General features: G+C 46.7%; 2 protein-coding genes across 8 annotated transcripts in view; one reads left to right on the forward strand and one right to left on the reverse strand.

Annotated features, from left to right (window-relative positions):
* ADNP (activity dependent neuroprotector homeobox) overlaps nucleotides 1-9,238 on the forward strand; it is a 34,829-nt gene extending 25,591 nt beyond the window's left edge. For 5 of the 7 annotated variants that reach the window (XM_032878973.1, XM_032878971.1, XM_032878968.1 and 2 more), the window contains 3 exons: nucleotides 1,028-1,140; nucleotides 2,921-3,013; nucleotides 5,051-9,238. In XM_032878973.1, the coding sequence (XP_032734864.1) occupies nucleotides 1,033-1,140; nucleotides 2,921-3,013; nucleotides 5,051-8,161 (3,312 nt within the window). In that variant the 5' untranslated portion in view covers nucleotides 1,028-1,032 and the 3' untranslated portion in view covers nucleotides 8,162-9,238. Of the gene's footprint in view, nucleotides 1-675; nucleotides 728-1,027; nucleotides 1,141-2,920; nucleotides 3,014-5,050 lie in introns of all 7 variants that reach the window. The other 2 variants (XM_032878970.1, XM_032878974.1) reach the window with 2 other exon arrangements.
* A 10,828-nt stretch (nucleotides 9,239-20,066) lies between these two features.
* Nucleotides 20,067-21,114, reverse strand: part of BCAS4 (breast carcinoma amplified sequence 4) — a 55,529-nt gene continuing 54,481 nt past the window's right edge. The window contains exon 5 of the mRNA XM_032878978.1: nucleotides 20,067-20,460. Within this exon, the coding sequence (XP_032734869.1) occupies nucleotides 20,341-20,460 (120 nt within the window). The 3' untranslated portion in view covers nucleotides 20,067-20,340. The remainder of the gene's footprint in view (nucleotides 20,461-21,114) is intronic.

The raw sequence follows: 21,114 nt of genomic DNA on the forward strand, positions 1-21,114 counted from the left end.
TAGAATAATAAATGAGGTAACATGATACTGTATTGCATTTGGATTAGTTGATTATGGTTGTACTTACAAATGGTAGTGGTATTATAGAGTAACAGCCTTTATTAATCAGAAAACCAGATTTGTGTGTATTAAACTTTAATTCCTATTGCTTTGGCTTTTGGGTTTGCCACTGGTTTTGGTTTTTGGAACTATTTAATATTCTACAAAATTTATTTGGATTATTACATGGATGATAAATTCTTACCGTATTTTATAAGAAACATTTATGGTCATGTAGAAGCCATACAAATACTAATTTTATTTTAACTTTTGTTTTTTAAGGAACTTGGGGGAAGTGGACCTAAATTTGTGCTTTTAATGTATTAGGTCGTTTAAAGAATTTTTCAGTTCCTTCACACGTACATGTAAGCTTTTCATTTTTCAAGAGGATCCCCTAAAGTCTGTAACACAGTCATCATCTGCCCTGATGCTGAGTGCCTTTGTCCAGGGGTCCTGCTGGCTGGAGGGCTAGGAACACAACCAGTAGTGTCTTTAGTTTGGGTAGTAGTTGGAAACACTAAAGGATATTTCTTAGCAATATGCAGGACAGTTCCCAGAAAACAAAAAATTATTTTCCCCGGCACTCAAAATTTTGTGATAATGATGCTGAAATGGTGAACATTTTTCTATTTTCAGAGGCTCAACATCACAAGGAGAAAAGCACTAACACTCAATTTTAAGATAATCGGTTGGTATTATTAACCTCTCAACTTTAAAAAAACCAGTTTGGTGATGAACTTAATTAGAATTGTGCCAGATTAGACCCACAGTTTGATATATAACATAAAGCACCCTGTTAAAAATAGAAAAGATCAGAGAGCACTTACTTTGCCTGTCTGCTTTATAAGTAATCGGAGCATACTAGATAAGGGTATCTACTCTCCTTCTTTGTCAGCGGGCCAGGGTTTGTGGTCCTACCATCAGTGGAAGTAGGAAATATTACAAGTTGTACGTGTTTTGACTTGACTTAAATTTTTTTTTCCAATAGAAACTATGTTCCAACTTCCTGTCAACAATCTTGGCAGTTTAAGAAAAGCCCGGAAAACTGTGAAAAAAATACTTAGTGACATTGGGTTGGAATACTGTAAAGAACACATAGAAGTAAGTAGCATGCCATTTTTTAAATTTTAACATGACTCCGCTTCTGATCCCTTACTTTGTGTCAGCAGCCGGGATTGGTTAATTCTTAGTCGTGATTCTGAATTGTAACTGCAGCATCAGCTTCACCCGAGCCTTCTCAGTTGACTTAACTTGCTCCCTTCTCCCTGAAATGGGCTTTTTCATCTTTGCATCATGAAGCAAAAGCAGTTCTACTGGTGAGGGTGTAACATGTCAGACATTTTAGGTGCTTTAAAATTGTCTCTAATTTCACATTCTTAGGACAGCCCCTGGGGGGGGATGTAGGAATTCTTATCTCCAGTTTACAATGAAGAACCAGTAACGATTTAGGTCCACCTCCCAGCTGAGCGTGTGGTCGGGTCTGTCTGCAGGCTCCAGAGCCTGTTCTCGTTCTGATATGCCTGAGTGTTCTGGTTGACCTTCTGATTGGTGAGGCACGGTGGTTTGGGTGCTTGTTGTCTCTTTCCTTAGGACGAGCATTTGTTGGCCCTTCTGACCCATCATACACTATTATCTTCCCCCTTGTATAACAGTTTGGACTTTTGCAAACTGTTTTTCTGACCTTTTTTCTGAGCTTTGTAGCAGCCCTGTGGGATAGCCAGTGTACTGGTCTCCTCCTTTTCCAGATCTCATTACTCTAGGTCTTGCGGTTTAGTTGGTCAGAGCCTCTGATTGAAATATTTAAAGCTGTTTTCCCCACTAGCCTTTAAGTTCCATCTGGCCAGGAACCGTAACTACCTTGTCCCTCCGTGTATAACCAGCACCTAGCACAGTGCTGGGTACATAATAGGCATTCAGGAACTGTTTGGATGGAATTGAAAGTTAAAAAGTAATTTCCTTCATGCAACAGATTTTCTTTTCCTGACTCCCATGAATAATACTTGGGGGGGGGTATTTTCATGAAGACTGAAGCTTCTCAAAAGTGGGCTTCTCTAGTTACGTTATCCCCAGTGTGGAAGTTCACTGCCTCTCCATCCCCTCAAATTCAGGCAGATCTGCCCGATAAAACAGTCCATCTCATTCCACTTTGCACTCAGTGGAATAATCTGCACAAGACTAAATAATGCCAATGTTAAGGTGCCTTTTCTATCCTGCATTTGATGTGTTCCTGCCATTATTACACCGATTACATACTGTGGAATTTATATGTGCTTGATTTTCCCACACTGAACTGTGAACCTTTTAGGAGTCAAGGGGAATTTTCTCCTGAGACTTTGTATCTTCCTGGCCTGGGGGGAAACGGGCCATTAAATTTTTACGTAAGAGTATAAATTTAACGTAGTACTGCTTGCTTTTCTTCGGATAGCTTTCTTCCTTTTGTGGGTTTAGAAATCCTGAGTTTTCTTCCCCATCCATTTCCACCCTTTGTCCCCCTCAGAAACAGAATATCACATCCATGGTGCTGTAAGCAAACATTGCTAGCTTACACTCCATTCTAATGCTACAACTGAGGAGTTACAATACTCTCATGAAAGAAGCTTTGGCATTACTACGTGGCTGAAGTTTTTACTTTATTAGAACTTCCAGTGGTTTCCTTGGAAACCTAGCTGACCATTTGGGGAATGTTCGGTTGTTAGGAAATGTTGAATACAACTTCGTATGCCTTTATTTCCTGAGCCTTATCATTCCTAGTTTAGTTCTTGGTGGGATTGGTTTTTCTGTGTGTCTTCCCAGTTCTAGCTAAGAGATGGGATTTATAAGTAAGGTTGGGCTAGAGTTGATATCACTATGTTTTTGTAAACTTCTTTCACTGTTTTTCTAGGATTTTAAACAGTTTGAACCTAATGACTTTTATTTGAAAAACACTACATGGGAGGATGTAGGACTGTGGGACCCTTCACTTACAAAAAATCAGGTAAGTAGCATAGGGGACTCCCCCAAATGGCAACCTCCTTGCTGTACTCCCTTTTTAGCTCTAGGCCTCTCATAGTGATGCATTGTTTTGTGGGCAGTAACCTTGTGTGGAAAATATCAAAGTTGATTATTTCAATTTTCCTAAGTGGCAGCGAGAACTAGGAAGAATCTTTTTTGTCATTGGACTAAAACTTTAAAGTGTAATAATGGGAAATTTTGTTACTTAAATGGTCTAAGGTGTACTGTATATCAGCAGTACTTTTGCTCTTCTATTTCTGTTTCTGAAATGTACCCTCCAATATTCTGTTCATCTAGGCCATCCGTCATTTTTTTGTGTCTGTCGCAGTTCATGTTATTTCTCGAGAAGGTGGTTTTTTTCTGTGTTGGTATCATCCAACCTCTGGGGTTGCTAAGCCAGCACATGGGGAAGGGGATGGGTGGCTTTATAATACAGTAGTGACAGAAAGGTGTCACTTAAATCTTTCAAATTGGAATTAAGAACACTCTTAGGTAGTCCAAGGCACCAGTGATGCCAGCAAGTATCAGGAGGTAAAGATGTAACAGAGAAGGTGGTATAGGTAGTGGTTTCTGTTCCACAGGGAGAAGTGATTATAACTGCAGACTTTATCATTACCTATTTCAGTAGTGACTGTAGTTCTGTAATTATTTTTTTTAAGATTTTATTTATTTATGTGACCGACAGAGATCACAAGTAGGCAGAGAGGCAGGCCGGGGGGTGGGGGAGAAGCAGGCTCTCCGCTGAGCGGAGAGCCCGATGTGGGGCCCCATCCCAGGACCCTGAGATCATGACCTGAGCCGAAGGCAGAGGCAACCCACTGAGCCACCCAGGTGCCCCTATTTCTATAATTATTGATCTCTTATACTTGGGCAAAGATTTTAAATTGTGGAAGTACTTTTACTGCCTCAGAAATTTGAGAGTATAGTTACCTGGTTTTTTCTTATCCATACCCCAGGAAAAAAATATATGCACCTTGAAGTCTTCAAATGTAAAAGCCTTCCATTGGGACATGTCACTTAATTTGGTTTAACAAATCCCAGAGCTTCACATTCTAACACTGAATAGGGGATTGAGCTTTAAGGAGAAGCAGAGTATTTATTTTATTTTGTGTCAAACCAGTATGTGAAACAAAGTAGGCTTCTAGGGAGAAAAGATAATCTCTTGCCCTGCTTGTGTTTCACTGGTCTTCAAAGGACAAACTGCACAAATGCTAATGAGCATAATTCTGGAAGTTGCTCTTTGATACCAGTATATTCTGCAGTACTTCATTGGATTTTTAACATCATGCACTCCTCATAGTCTATGGGAAATTTTTATTTAACTTCTTAATTTGAATCAAAGCGGCTAGCACTTCATTAGTTCTTTTGAAGCTGCTCTTGCTTGAGAAGAGAGACCATGGCTTGTAGAAGAAAGCCAGCCCTTCAAATCAGTAGCTTTTTGATCAGTAATGAAATCTAAATACTACACTGCACTTCGATCAGAGGGAAGAAATGTTTTGAGATTTTTGAAGATTTTCCATGATGGGAGGGGTGAAAGGTGTATCTTTATGTCCTACTGCCTAATGGTGCTATAGCACTCTGGGCCCTGACTTTCGCAGAATAGTAAATCTGGAACCTTTTGCAAGAGTGAGCGTGATTTCACAGTGTTTATTTTTTCATTTCTAACTGTAAAATGTTTATCTTTGAAGCCATTTGTCTTTGGCTTCTCTAAAACCAATCAGCAAATATGACTTTGATCTTTTCTAAACATTGAGGGGAAGCTTGGAATTGAGGTTTTTTTTTAATACTCTGGGACCCAAATAAAATTATTTGGTTTAAAACAGTTTTCTCATTTGGATTTGTATTTAACAATTTAATTTTGCAAAAGGAAAAAAAAATATCGATGCATTTGAGTTTCAGGTTTAAAAATAGCATTATTTCTCTATTTTAAAAATAGAGAACATCTGGGGGAGAAAATCTAGAACCTGTTACTATCTTTTCTGAAGTGGCATTCTGATTCCAGGTTTTGTCTTTTCTTTAGGACTACCGGACAAAACCTTTTTGCTGCAGTGCTTGTCCGTTTTCTTCAAAATTCTTCTCTGCCTACAAAAGTCATTTCCGGAATGTCCATAGTGAAGACTTTGAAAATAGAATTCTCCTTAATTGCCCTTACTGTACCTTCAATGCAGACAAAAAGACTTTGGAAACACACATTAAAATATTTCATGCTCCAAATGCCAGCGCACCAAGTAGCAGCCTCAGCACTTTCAAAGATAAAAGCAAAAATGACGGCCTTAAACCTAAGCAGGCTGACAGTGTAGAACAAGCTGTTTATTACTGTAAGAAGTGCACTTACCGAGATCCTCTGTATGAAATCGTTAGGAAGCACATTTACAGGGAACATTTTCAGCACGTGGCGGCGCCTTACATAGCAAAGGCAGGTGAGAAGTCACTCAACGGTGCAGTCCCTTTAGGTTCAAATGCCCGGGAAGAGAGTAGTATTCACTGCAAGAGATGCCTTTTCATGCCAAAGTCCTACGAAGCTTTGGTACAACACGTCATCGAAGACCATGAACGCATAGGCTATCAGGTCACTGCCATGATTGGGCACACAAATGTGGTGGTTCCCCGATCTAAACCCTTGATGCTAATTGCTCCCAAACCTCAAGAGAAGAAGGGCATGGGACTCCAATCAAGAATTGGTTCCCTTGCTTCTGGAAATGTCCGGTCTTTGCCATCACAGCAGATGGTAAATCGACTCTCAATACCAAAGCCTAACTTAAATTCTACAGGAGTCAACATGATGTCCAATGTTCACCTACAGCAGAATAACTACGGAGTCAAATCTGTAGGCCAGGGCTATGGTGTTGGTCAGTCAATGAGACTAGGTCTAGGTGGCAATGCACCAGTCTCCATCCCTCAGCAGTCTCAGTCTGTGAAGCAGCTACTTCCGAGTGGAAATGGAAGATCTTACGGGCTTGGGTCAGAGCAGAGGTCCCAGGCACCAGCAAGATACTCCCTGCAGTCTGCTAATGCCTCTTCTCTCTCATCAGGCCAGTTAAAGTCTCCCTCCCTCTCCCAGTCACAGGCATCCAGAGTATTAGGTCAGTCCAGTTCCAAACCTACTGCAGCTGCCACGGGCCCTCCCCCAGCCAATACTTCCTCAACTCAAAAGTGGAAAATATGTACAATCTGTAATGAGCTTTTTCCTGAAAATGTTTATAGTGTGCACTTCGAAAAAGAACATAAAGCTGAGAAAGTCCCAGCAGTAGCCAACTACATTATGAAAATACACAATTTTACTAGCAAATGCCTCTACTGTAATCGCTATTTGCCCACAGATACCCTGCTCAACCACATGTTAATTCATGGTCTGTCTTGCCCATATTGCCGTTCAACTTTCAATGACGTGGAAAAGATGGCAGCACACATGCGGATGGTTCACATTGATGAAGAGATGGGACCTAAAACAGATTCTACTTTGAGCTTTGATTTGACATTGCAGCAGGGTAGCCACACTAATATCCATCTCCTTGTAACCACATACAACCTGAGGGATGCCCCAGCTGAATCTGTTGCTTACCATGCCCAGAATAACCCTCCGGTCCCTCCAAAGCCACAGCCCAAAGTTCAGGAGAAGGCAGATATCCCTGTTAAAAGTTCGCCTCAAGCTGCAGTACCCTATAAAAAAGATGTTGGGAAAACCCTTTGCCCGCTTTGCTTTTCAATCCTAAAAGGACCCATATCTGATGCACTTGCCCATCACCTACGAGAGAGGCACCAAGTTATCCAGACGGTTCATCCCGTGGAAAAAAAGCTCACCTACAAATGCATCCACTGCCTTGGCGTGTACACCAGCAACATGACCGCCTCGACTATCACTTTGCATCTAGTTCACTGCAGGGGTGTTGGAAAGACCCAGAATGGCCAGGATAAGACAAATGCACCCTCTCGGCTTAATCAGTCACCGGGCCTGGCACCTGTCAAGCGCACTTACGAGCAAGTGGAATTTCCCTTGCTGAAAAAGCGAAAGTTAGACGATGATAGTGATTCGCCCAGCTTCTTTGAAGAGAAGCCTGAGGAGCCTGTTGTTTTAGCTTTAGACCCCAAGGGTCATGAAGATGATTCCTATGAAGCCAGGAAAAGCTTCCTAACGAAGTATTTCAATAAACAGCCCTATCCCACCAGGAGAGAAATTGAGAAGCTGGCTGCCAGTTTGTGGTTGTGGAAGAGTGACATTGCTTCCCATTTTAGTAACAAGAGGAAGAAGTGTGTCCGAGACTGTGAAAAGTACAAGCCTGGTGTGCTACTGGGCTTCAACATGAAAGAACTAAACAAAGTGAAGCACGAGATGGATTTTGATGCTGAGTGGCTGTTTGAGAATCATGACGAGAAGGATTCCCGAGTCAATGCTAGTAAAACTGCTGACAAAAAGCTCAGCCTTGGGAAGGAAGAGGACAGCTCCTCAGACAGTTTTGAAAATTTGGAGGAAGAGTCCAATGGAAGTGGTAGCCCTTTTGACCCTGTGTTTGAAGTCGAGCCTAAAATCCCCAACGATACCTCGGAGGAGCACATACCGAAGGTCATTTCTGAGGATGCTTTAGAATCGGAGGAGAAGCTGGACCAAAAAGAGGACGATGGTTCAAAATACGAAACTATTCATTTGACTGAGGAACCGGCCAAGCTGCTGCGCGATGCCTCTGACAGTGACGTTGACCACGATGACGCTGTTGAGTGGAAGGACGGTGCTTCCCCGTCCGAGAGTGGCCCCGGTTCCCAACAGGTGTCAGACTTGGAGGACAACACAAGTGAAATGAAAGCGGGAACCTGGTCTGATGAGTCTTCCCAGAGTGAAGACGCGAGAAGCAGTAAGCCAGCTGCCAAAAAAAAGGCTGCCGTGCAAGGCGACAGGGAGCAGTTGCAGTGGAAGAATAGTTCCTATGGAAAAGTGGAAGGGTTTTGGTCCAAGGACCAGTCACAGTGGAAGAACGCATCTGAAAATGACGAGCGCTTATCTAACCCACAGATTGAGTGGCAGAATAGCACAATTGACAGCGAGGACGGGGAGCAGTTTGACAACATGACTGACGGGGTCGCCGAGCCGATGCACGGCGGCCTGACCGGCGTGAAACTGAGCAGCCAGCAGGCCTGAGTGCCAGCTTCTCCGGCACCGGCGACCGGCTGCCGCCTGGGGCTCGGCTCTGCTCTCCTTCCGGTAGGACTGCAAAGCTGTATTCTGACTGGTACCGCCTTTCGAGTGCTGGGTCGCCGGGCTGTGGGGATACGAGGCCACTGCTAATCCCGGTGGTTCCTTCCATGTCTGTGACACACGACTGGCTGATCCGGCTTCAGAACTTGCTGGGACAGACACAGTAAATAAATGTGAAAAACCAATAAGCTGGTGGCTCACGAACGCACATGAGGAAAAGCAGAGGTTTATCTGCCTTCTCGACATTTCTTTCCCTCTGTAAAATGCTTGGTTGGATGATCTTGGGAAGCGTTACCCTGATTGACACGGTAGTCTAGGGCCAACATTCAAGCTACCAGTCCAATGTGTATAGTAGACTTTGGGGAAAATCAATTTTTTTTCATGTATTCATTCTGAATAGTTGAAATGTATATTTGTACAGTCTTTTAGACCTATTCAAGTGATGCCTATGATATTGTTATTGTGTACCCATCTAGATTTGTTTCTTTTTTTAGTGTTGCCCTTGCTGTGTAATAAACGCTCTATCTAGTTTACCTAGCAAAAGCCTGAAACCGCGCTAGTATGGACTTTTGGACAGACTTAGTTTTTGCACATAACCTTGTACAATCTCGCAACAGAGGCCAGCCACATAAGATATATATCTGGACTCTCTTGTATTATAGAATTTTTCTCGTTCTGAATATCCTTGACATTACAGCTGACAGAAACAAAAACTGGCATTTCAGATCTGTTTTCTGAAATCTTTTAAGCTAAAAATCACATGCAAGAATTGACTTTGCAGCTACTAATTTTGACACCTTTTAGATCTGTATGAAAGTGTGTTGTGTTGAAGCAGCAAACCACTGAGTGCTGCATTTTGGATATTTAGTTTTATCTTTAGTTAAACACCACCCTGGTGTATTCATTTATACCATCTAATATATGACACACTGTTGTAGTATGTATAATTTTGTGATCTTTATTTCCCTTTGTATTCATTTTAAGCATCTAAATAAATTGCTGTATTGTGCTTAATGTAAATACTTGCTTTATTACAAATTACAATCCTATGTGTCCATTATGTCATGTGCCAGCCGACGCCATGGCTCACTTTCATCGGGGCCGGAAGCCGTGGCCACCGAGGAAACTGAACAGAAGACCAAGATGTACCACTGGCGTTAAGAATGCTTTCTCTCAAGGCACCTGTTAAAACTTCTTTTGGTTTCCTTTTGTCTTTCCCCTTTTTAACTGCAAAAATAAACATCCTTGAGTTTTTCAGTTCCCCTTTTGTCAAGGAGCAGAGCCTGCTTATGTATGTAAATGTCTCGATAAAAGGATGTTAACAAACTGGCATTAATTTGCAAGCAAAGTATTAATGCCCTGGCAGTTCTTTCTTCTAAAAGGAAGTAAATGTTAGTTTTCACCTTACAATGGGAACAATTGTACTAAACAGGCAACTACTCTCTGCTTCTGTTGTAATTCTCTAGACCATCCTGCTACTAAAAAGGCTTTGGAGATCACACACCTGAAGGGCTGTTAAGATCAAAGGAGCTAGTGTATTTACTACATCATTCCCAAGAGCAGCTTGGACTGAAGAGTGGAAGAGTACGGGGAGGCAGTATTAGGCGACCGTTTTCAGTAATTACAGTGATGGAAAGCTCCAAACCTTACAGAGGGCAGAAGCCGAGCAAGCACCTCTCGGGGACTTTGGTCTAAACAGGTCTTAAGTGGCTAGCTTCCATAATTTTTAAGACTTCTTCCAAAAAACAGCTGTAACAAAAGCATTAACAAGACCAAAGTAAATTGACCAACCTCCTAAAATGGTACCGTCCTGCTTCTCAAAAACTACAGGAGCAAGTGCAAGAATAGACCAGGACCTTTAGGGCATTTGGGGCTGGCCTGGAGTTGTCTGTTCTGTAAGGAGGATAAATTCTGTAGACCCCCACTATGACAATAAGGACAGGACGTCCCCAAACTAAGATGCCACAGATGATCACATCAGAAGAACTGGCACTGAGAAATACTTTTCTCTTGCTTAAGGATAGTAAATAGCAGCTGTACTGAAGCCCTCTCGCCCTTGGGGTGAAGTAAGGCTGCCTAATAAATTACTAGGTGGGAAGGATGGAACCCCGGGCTCAGGAGGCCTACATGGAGTTGTAAGGAGACTCGCATAGAATAGCGGAGGGGGGTGTACGTCCCTGTTTGAACGTTTGAGCAAAGACAGATGAGTGTGCTGCCTCGCTAAGGTGGCAGAAACGGGCATTGTTGGCATTTGGAGAAGAATTCGGCCACCTAAGAACTGGAAACAAAGATCCCCAACCAGCCATGTTGCAGAAGCCCTAAAAGTGTCTCAATAAAAACCATTTAAAAGAATGTCGTTGCTACTGTTTGCTTTTGGAATAATCTGGAAATAAAAGCTGTGGCAACCTGCCACCTTCTAATTAGAGAATGTCTATAAACTGTAGACTGAACAAGTCTGTAAATATTCTTCCCAGGAGACTTCCCTTTATGTCCTTCGATTCTCCTGTGGCCCTGACTTCCAGAGTCTGACCAACAAGCAGCAGGATTTCTCTCGCTTTTCAGCACATTGAGGCACTTTCTTCTCCCATCGTTGGTCTCCATCAAACAGCACTTTGTCCCTCTCTTAAGAGCTAAGCAGAAAAGGATTTGCCCCTTTGCCCTGTAGTTATGTATCCAACCCAAATGCCTGCCTGTTGTAGAGACAGACGGGTTTCAGGAGAGAACAAAACAAGTGCCAGATCTGAAAACCTGTGATGGAGGCGGGGCGCCTCGACTGAAACACCACTGGAAGCCACTAAACTTGGCTTCTGTCAAGTAAGTACTGCTATATACAGGGGTGGTTTCCCTACCTTGACCCCAGACTGCCAGCATCAAACCCTCGGAATGGAGGCCCCAAAATCCTCTCTCAGGGATTCTGTGCTACTAAAGCTTGAGAATCACTTAATTTGCATAATGGAAAACACACTCTTTACTGATGGAATTAGGATGTATTAAGTACCTGGGTTTCACAGAGCATTGGGTTAGCCTCTGCCCTTCCTTCGGCAGTGGTCTTTTCTACCCATCGTGATCCTCATTTCTAACCTACCCTATTGCGCACCTGGTCAGCACCAACTGCAAGCCTGTCGCACCGAAATGTCCCGTCCCCCCTCAGAAAACAAACTAGAAGAGGGTCCTCGCACCTCTCAGAAACAGCATTCCAAAACACCAGTTACCAGTTGGCCACCGTGAGGTGCTCTAGAAAGACACAGATAAATTCTTGATGGTGCATCTGGTTAGGAAATAAGGTATTTTCTATCAACTACTAGTAGAAGGTCAGCTTGAAAACAGATCCAAATTTGAACCAGAGAAGGGTCACCGTTCTGGAATTCTTTACTACTTCCCATCAATGTACTCCACTTTAAACAACTAACATTCACTAGAACTTAAATCTAAGTGGAATTGCAAATTAGCCGGGAGTTGTGTTCAAAAAACTTGTATATAAGGCGAAAGTTGCATATCCTGGAAATCCTCCAGTCATGATTTCAAGTGCAAGTAAGAGAAGGACAGAGGAAGGAAGGTCCATAGTCATTTCCAGGGCAGATGACCTATGAATGGAATTAAGGGCAGAATCTTCACTATTTAAACGAGTTGTTGTAGCTGTGTTTTTCAGAATAGGAGGTTCTTGGATCTGTGATGGAGGCCAAGCGCCACCACCTGCTCAGCGCCATCAGGACTCAGAGCTGTACGGCCATTTAAAGCTCAGCCAGCTTTTGCATGAATCTTGCTGGAACTTTATTAAGGTTTTATTACTAAGTGAGGTAAAATGAATATCCCAATAAGCCAATTGTTCAATTTTTGGAAACTGATAAGAGACTAGAAATAAAAGGTCTTTCCCAATGTAGTTGTAAGAACTGTGCTGGCTGGGACTTGGACTAGAACATGGTACTACATTGTACTGAGTGTATGTGAAGCGGCCAGACATGAGAGCCTGGGGATTAGTGGTCACGGCCCTACATGGCTTGCTGGTGGCTGCCTCTGCTGGCAAGGCTAGCTAAGTGGGGTTCCCTGGGAAGAGGGAACCAAGAGAGGCTCAAACACAGAGCCCTGCCCTTCAGGGACCCATCCTCCAGGCTAGGGGCATGACTACACCTTTCCTAGGAGCTCAGCACACACCACAAGTATTCAAGTACTTTCCGACATCCCTGAAGTGTTCCTGGGACTAGTAGGATAGGTACTAAGTTCCAAGATAATTTAAGTCCTCAAAATAGTCCTGCCCTAGTGCCCCAATAACCCCCACCCCCAACCAAAAAAAAAAAAAAAAGTCCTGTGAAGCGAATATCAGCTCCAGGTTTGAGAAATGAACTTGTCCTAAGATCCCAGCTGGCAGAGGAGAGATAGATGCTGACTTGAACCCAGGACATCTGAGTCCCCAGCCACTGGCACTCCAAATGCACCACGCAGCCTTAACCTGGGCTACAAACGAGCCTCTTAAAGCCTTTCCCCGTTGCGAATGCAGACACACAAGCCCCATCTCTAAACCAACACATCATGCTTTTCCCGGCGCAGCATCTCCCACACTGCTCACTCTCACTGCCGTCTTGGTCATCTAACAACTGCTTTATGTACTTCGTATGTCTCAAGGGCCCTTTTTGAAAAGGAAAACTCTTTCTACAAGAAAGGACAAGCAGCAGAGTTTGCCATTAATGAAGACGTCCGTAAAAATAAATACAACACGTTAGACGAAAACTTTGCCACCTGTTACTGCTTGCTGAGGGCTCTGAGCCTGAGTCTGGCTCTGCTTGTTAAAAAGGAAAACCGGAGGGATTCAAGGCACACCAACACCAAAATGAGACTTCCTCCTTGGCCCAGGCAAGACTGAAAGAATTGGGGGAGCCGCGTGTCTTGGTGTGACTTATGTCTCCTAGTGCATCCCAAGGGGCCCCGAAGAGCCCAGGAGCAGCTCTGGCTCACAGTGCTTCCCAGGGAAGTCCTTGCCCATCAGTGATGACCTTACTCTCCTTACCCAGCTTCAGACACCTTTTTTATGAATGGGACTGTCACTGCCAGGGAACAGGAGCTCCAACTCAGACTGTGCTGGATAAAGGGGACACACAGATAAAAACTATGCTCAGTGGTATGGGCAAGGGCTCGGGTCCTCTGCCCTTCCACCCACTCACATGATCACTCATCCTAGGCCGGTCCCCTGGTGTCCACACGGTGCTTCCCATTCACCTTCCCTCACTATTGAACAAGAGTCCTGACCTTGAGCCAAGCGGACCATTCCTGAGCTGGTCTCTGTGGCTGGAGGGCTTAGGTCAGAGCTAGCTCGGTGAGTCCCTGGGAGCTCGGAGGACCCGGACTGGCTTAGATCAGTCAGCACCCATCTCTGGAGCTGGGATGGAATCAGCTCAGCACAAACCAGAAACCAACTCACACCCGATCCCGCGCCACATGCAGGAAGGTGGGAGGCGGACGCGGAGGCCCCTACGCCCTTCAGGGGAAAGCAAGCTCGTGGGGAATGTAAGACAGAGGAAGCCGTGTCTGCTGGAACGCAGGTAGCCAGTCGCTGTAAACCTCCTGTTCTGCCACCACGGCAGTGCTGGGCGCCCGCAGCTTGAAATGCCCAGGGGAGTTCTACCGAGCCGCTCCCCTGCCCCCGGGGTGGGGGGTGGTCCCGCGGCCCAGCTGATTCCTCTATGCGGCCAAGACTGGGAAGCCCTGTTTTAAAGACACTTAAAGACACACACGTGAACACGGCCTACAGCCTGAGCCCTCCCCTGAGTCACACCCTTTCCGCCGCGCTTCCTACCTAAGACCTTTTGTTCCGTTTCTCCCCATTCAACAAACACCAGCCGGACAGCCGAGGACCCCCAGCTCGACGCTTGGAGAGGCGGCCTATGTGCAGAAACCAATTGAAAACGATTTTTTTTTTCAGTTTATCTCTACACCCAATGTGGGGTTCAAACTTACAACCCTGAGATCAAGAGTCACCCACCAACTGAGCCAGCCGGGACACCCCCCCCCCACTTTTTAAGTTATCACCACACCCAGTGTGGGTCCCTGAGATCAACAGATTCTCCACCGACTGAGCCAGACAGGTGCCCCTGCAGAAACCCATTTCCCATGTGCAAGCAAATGCCCCAGCGCCTCCTGGGGTCCCGGTGGGGGGCAATGAGGAGACCATGGGCTCCCTGGGTTGGGGGCCCTGTTGCCCCTGCCCCCCACCCAGCCCCGAGTCCTCAGCTCTTTCACTGATGAGCCGATGGAAGAAACGCACAAACCTCGTTCTCAGGCGCGTCCAGCTCTGCTCCCTCTCCATCGGGGGCCCGGCTCCCCAGGAGAGTGGCGGGGACAAACCCCACGAGCAAGTCCTTCGGGGGGAGGAGGCCCCACCTGCCACGGTCAGATGTGGCACCGCGGGGCCGCCAGCGGCCTGTCCTGACTCCAGACACGGGTCCGCTCAGTCCTCCCCTCCATGCCCTCCTCACACTCGGCCTGCGTGCGGCCAGCAGCGCCTGGGCCCTAAGTCCCCCACAGAGGCCCACGCAGCCTCCGCCCCACGGCCACACCGCGCCGCCCACAGGCCTCAACTGCGTCCAGCTGACCTTCCCTGGGAAGAACGTGGATGCTTCTGAGGCCACAGGGGGCCTTCAAGCCTCACAGAGGAAAGTCTGTAAAGGGGCCGAGGCAGAACTGCTGTGAGTTCTTCCAAAGCCAAGGACGGTTGTGCTCTTGACCAAGAGACAAAGCGGGCCAAGCACACCTAGGAGGCTTCCCAGAGCCCCGCGGCCTTGAAGGGCCCCTCTGCAACCCGCCCCCCCACGCCCCGCTACTATCCGAGCTTCTGCCTGAGCCTCTCTCTGTCACCACCAGGCAGCTAAGTCACATCGATACCCAACACGGGGCTTGAACTCACCACCCCGAGACCAGGACTTGCATGCTTTAACAACTGAGTCAGCCAGGTGCCGTCAGCATGCAGCTCTTTAAGCAAATTCTTCAGCCCTTATTCAAGCTGTGGACCAACTAGAAACAATAAAGCTTTCTGCAGAAGGGGGAAAAAAAGATGAAGTGAGATTTTGCTCTAAGATGGGGAGGAAAACTCCTGTTGCGTCCAGCTTCCCAGGTCGACAAATCATCCCCAGAGAGCTGGTAATCCTATCAGTAGACACCTTTTGGGGTGTCTGCCCAGCCTCTAACCCTGCTCTCTGGGAACTCCCCTTTACAACCCAAGGAGAACTTTCATCTCGCATGGATGCTCGACTTTGGCAGACGCTTTCTTCTGCATCTGTGGAAATGACTGTGTGGTTACTGACCTGTATGAACACCGCAGGTTACACTGATTGATCTTCAGATGTTAAACTGACTTTTCATTCCTGGGAGAGATCCCACGTGGTTGTGGGGTATAATCCATTTTCTACATTGCTGGGTCCAGTCCGCCAATATTTTTTTTAAATTTATTTATTTGACAGACAGAGATCACAGAGAAAGAGAGAGGAGGAAGCAGGCTCCCCACTGAGCAGAGAATGCGGGGCTCGATCCTAGGACCCTGGGATCATGACCTGAGCCAAAGGCAGAGGCTTAACCCACTGAGCCACCCAGGCGCCCCCCTGCCAATATTTTGATGAGAACTTTTGCATCTGTATTCGTGAGGGATATTGGTCTCTAGTTTTCTTAGGTCTTCATCTGCCTCAGTTTCAGTCACTTCCAAAAAGAGGGCCATGGAACGCACACATTCTGCAGTAAGACCGCACCCCCTTGTCCCCAGGAAATTCGGAATCGGGGCACCGAGATGCCTGCTGGTGGGCCAGTGGCTAACTACACATAATGCTGTCACAATGGCAGCTGTCACTTTCCCCCGGCTGCATTTCTTCACATACTCCGTATCCTTGCAGTAAATTCTCCACGTCAAAGGGCCTCCGGTTCTAAGGCTCTCAAATGCAGATGCCCACAGGGGCCAGGCAGATAAAATAAATTAGCGGAACAGTTGGGATACCAGAGAAACCTGGAACAGCATGGCCGGCCGTCTGAGGCGACTCGGCTTTGGTTCACAGTTCTGACAACGATGTGAGCCTAGTAGTGCCTTATATTCCAGTTTTCAAAGACATGCGGGAAATCCAGCTCTTTCTGTCAACTGTCCTCATTTTTAATTGCTGGCAACTGATTTTGGTTAATTTTTTTTGAAGAGGTAAACACCAAAATAACAAAAAGGATAAGAAAAAAATGGAAACATGAAAAGTCTACTTCTCTCTCAAGACGAGGGACTCACTGTTCTCAGATTTCTGTGCACCCTTCCAGGGAACGTCAGCGCCTTTCTCACATGGACGGTAGCATATCGTGTGCAACTTCTCTGCACATTGGCTTTTGTGTGTTGGTGACATTTCCAAACCAGCTCATAAGGAACTCCTAACTCATTTTTACGGCTTCATAGGATTCCATCCATCTGTGCACATGGACGTACTAGGACGGAACCAGTCCCACTACCGATGGACACTTAGGTGCCTTCCAGTCTTGGGTTATTTCAACACATGGACAATCACTGTTTGGATTTATCATTTCTCTCGTGTGTGTCTATTAGGAGGCGAAATCCCTAGAGGTAGAATAACAGGTCCAAGGGCATAAACATTTCTCATTTGGATCGGTGATGCCCACGGCCCTCATGAGCATATCTCACTAGCAATGCATGAGAACACTCATTTCTTCAAAATTTCACTGACGGTGTCATCAAGACGTTTCACGTTTGCCAGCCTCACATACTGAAAATGGAGGAATTTCAATATTATTTCATACTTACTGGTAGAGATTGAGTATTTTTTCATGTTTTAAAATGCCTTTTACATTTTCTTTTCTGTGAGATGCCTGTTCATATTCTTTCCCATTTTTCTACCTTGTCTCTTATTTATTTGTAGAAGCTGTTTATATATTAAGGAGATTTTCCCTTTGTAAAATGAGCTGCACATAGATTTTTCCCAATTTGTTACTTGTCTTTTTTTTTATTTTTTTTTTAAAGATTTTATTTATTCGTCAGAGAGATAGAGAGAGTACAGGCAGGCAGAGTGGCAGGTACGGGCAGAGGGAGAAGCAGGCTCCCTGCGGAGCAAGGAGCCCGATGCGGGATTCAATCCCAGGACCCCGAGATCATGACCTGAGCCGAAGGCAGCCGCTTAACCGACTGAGCCACCCAGGCATCCCATTACTTGTCTTTTTGATCATTCGTCTTTTGAATTTGCTTAGGGTTTCTTACTTGTTTGGATTTTTTTTTTTTTTTTCAGTTTTTGGTTTGTTTTTGCCATTCAGAGGATTTAACTTTTTTTGATATAATCAAATGTATCTTTAAAGCTTCTGGATGCTGAATGATTCTCCAATGTTTCTGCCTTCTTACATGAATTCATTTTATACATCTAACTCGTCCTTAATCCATTTGGAATTTTGGAAATGTTCCTGGTGTACAGAGTGAGGTATGGAACTCACTTTATTTTTTCCAGATGGTTACCCAGTTGTCTCAACACGAAAACATTTTTAAACAGTTCAGGGTAAACCACACATTTCTGCCAATGCGTGGGCCACCTTCTTGAAACCTCTTGCTTTGACAGACATGAAGTTCACATCCACTGCAAAGCAGGGAGGCAGTTGAATGAAGAAGAGCCTGGTTCTTCTGAAAATTTGCCTTCTCCTTTCTACTGGCGTCCCATAAAAGAACCTTTTCCTAGGCTGCACCCGAGCTAGTGGTCAAGGCTTTCCTCTACCTGACAGGACATAGCTCGCCTCGCACAAGGACAGTGACTCCAGAACACCAGCAAAGGACTGGGGTCAGAATTGCTGGCAGGCTCTGTGTCTCGCCTTCCCTTCCCACCAAGGTGTCCCCAAATGTCCCTCAAAGGTCACATTTGGCAGGCTCTGTGTCCTGGCCTTCCCCCCACCCAGGTGTCCCCAAATGTCCCTCAAAGTTCACCCTTTGGCATCAGGACTCCCAGCAAACTTGGAATGACCAGTCCTCGCTCATAAGTCAGCTTCCCACAGATGTTCTCATGCAACCACTCCTGTCCTCACTGCCCTGGGGGAAAGCGGGTGTCCCTGAAAGGATCCAAGAACAGTGAAACACAGAGAGGGCTAGTGCACACTTCCACCTGTTCTTACTCCATAATTTAAGGGAGTCACTTAGTCACTAAGTCACTAAGTCACTTGCTGTTGACTCTGCCGGATGCCACCTATCAACTGAGCAGCAGCACAGAAGTTGACCCTTCCCCAGCCAGGCTGATCGCCATAGCAACACCGTTCACTGTAGCGCCTGTTGCCATCCCTGAGACCAGTGCTCACACCAGTCCCCCCATGCCATCCACACAAACACCGCCCAGGGCGCATGTGTGCCCTTGTTTGCCGTATTCCCACTGAGGAGGGAGCAGGGCTCAGAGAGGGTAAGCAACTAGCCCAGGGCCACACAGCTGAGGTGAGCAGGAGATGATGGTACCACCCAGGCAGGCTGACCTCAGAGCCAAGAAGCTCTAAGCCACAGTCCGGTGGGTCTCTATTTTAGGACACTCACAATGCTGTGGCTTGGTCACAGGACATTCCCTTTCACCTCTCCCTGGTCCCTGCTTCAGGCCCTGAAAGGAGAAGGGCCTGGGCGTCACCAGCAAGCCACATATACTTGGCCTTCCGGAAACTGGTGTCCTCACCGCTTGTCTGAAAAATTAACTTTCCCTCGGATCCCGGCTCTCCTCTAGTGGACGCACTGGGGCCCAGGAAACACCCTGGGCTTCCTTCATTAAAAACAGTCCCGATCAGTACAGCAAAGCCACAGGGATGAACATGTAGTGACAGGCATGGTGTCAGCCACAGGGAAGCCAGACACACAGACCACACCACGTGGGCCCCGTCCACCCATCCGCCCATTGCACAAAGTACATCACCGACATCAGCTGGTGGACCGGGGTACGGTTTGTGAGAATTCCTTGAACCTTCCGCCTAGAGGAAACTATACCTCAGTCACTTAAAATAATGTATACAAGGGGAGCCTGGAAGGCTCAGTCCGTTAAGCGTCTGCCTTCGGCTCGGGTCATGATCTCAGGGTCCTGGGATCAAGCCCCACATTGGGCTCCCAGTTCAGCGGGGAGCCTGCTTCTCCCTCTGCCTCTCCCTCTCCTCGTACTTTCTCTTTCTCATATAAATGAGTAATCTTAAAAAACATTTAAAAAAATAACATACACAAGTTTTTTACTAAAAAAATAATCTCCACAGGAAAATGATGGCTTTTTCGAAACAAGGCACCCACATTTTTTAAGATTTATTTATTTTAGGGAAAAAGAGAGAAAGAATGTGAGAACAAGGGGAGGGGCAGAGGGAGAGAGATCCCAAGCAGGCCTCCCGCTGAGCAAGGAGCCCGATGTGGGGCTCAATCCCAGACCCATGAGACCACAGCCTGAGCTGAAACCAAGAGTTGGATGCTTGACCTACGGAGCCACCAAAACTGTCCTAAACTTGTCATGATCCAGCTTTATTCCTTGTTTTTATATTGCTCTCTCTCTCTCTCGGTTCATTATGTGAAATTTCCCTGAAATTTGAACGCAGGTCTGCAGCTTGGCTGTGTGTGTGTGTATACTCTTGGCTCTTTGAGGAATTCCAAAAACAAACACACACACCGGAATTCTTCATCACCAAGGTGAGAAATCTGGAATTCCAGGACAAGAGCAGGAAATTCATCTGCCTGAAACGAAATTAAGGCCAACGCACCTTTGAAGACCCCTGGAAATCCTAAGGATCTCCCTGTTCTCGCTTGAACGTAAAGGCCCAGGGAGGGGCTTCCCGACGAGCAGACTCCTGGCCTCGGTGGCAGGAGCTCCCTGCGAGAAAACATTTGCACCCAGACCACACATGACCTCTTGACATCTTTATTGAGATGATTCACAGGCCGGCGGGCACCGGGGATCACAGACAGATGAGCCACTGCAGGTGACCCTGAAGCCGTGCGTCTGGTGGCAGCGAGCAGCCACCAGGGCCTAGAGCCACGGTGGCTGCTCGGACCCGGCCACACGGGCCCCAGATGGGTCTCCGAATCTGGGTCTCCGAATCCCGTGGTTCCACGTGCAGCAAGGGAGGGGATCACAGCATGAAGGGACAGCATGAGACAGGCCCCCAGCTTCAGAGGCTCACACCCGCCGGCGCCGGGGGCGGGGGGTCCGCAGTGCAGCAGGGCCGGTGGCCGGGGGGAAGTAGTCCTCCGTGCGGTACAGCGCGGGCAGCTCAAAGGCCGGGGCCGCCAGCGGCTTCTGGAACGACAGAAACGAGGTGCCCCGTAAGCCTCTGGAATTCCCTCTCTCCGTGACCCAAGATTTCCAGTCATCGGAATGAACTCAGCCCATGGGCAGTGTGGCCCCTGTGACGAGGAGGCCACGGTCATTTGGTAGCACTGTCCGGGAGAGCCAAGGCCCCCTCAACCCACCCAAGGCATCTGGCCACCAGTGTCGGGCCACCAGTGCAGGTCCCTGTCCAGGGCGGAGCACTGCCGGTGTGGGGACGTGCCGTTTTGATAGTGACCGAGAAGGCAGGTGTGTGCGTGTGTGTGTGTGTGCGTGTGTGTGTGCGTGCACACACGTGAGCTCTGCAGGGCGCCCCAGAACTGGGCCCAGGGCCTGCTGCTGAGCAACTGGGGAGGGGGGCGCTAAGCAGGTCCCCATCTGCGCCGCCTCGAGCTGGTGCCATCTCAATGTGTTACTTTAAAAAAAAATAAAAATCAAACCATTTTAAGAAGTGCTCACTTATATCTGGTGTGGGTCTTTGTTGAGAAGGCTGGAGGAAGAGCTTTTCCATCAAGCAGCCCTCCTCTAGTTCAGGCTGCTGAGACCCTTTCTGGGGGAGAAACCGGCTTCACAGAGGACCACGTCAAACAGGTCTTCTCGATTGTGGCTGTGCTGTGACCACCC

The sequence above is a fragment of the Lontra canadensis genome, unplaced genomic scaffold (assembly GCF_010015895.1).
Source record: "Lontra canadensis isolate GAN:19392208 unplaced genomic scaffold, GSC_riverotter_1.0 scaffold65, whole genome shotgun sequence".
Taxonomy (NCBI): Eukaryota; Metazoa; Chordata; class Mammalia; order Carnivora; family Mustelidae; genus Lontra; species Lontra canadensis.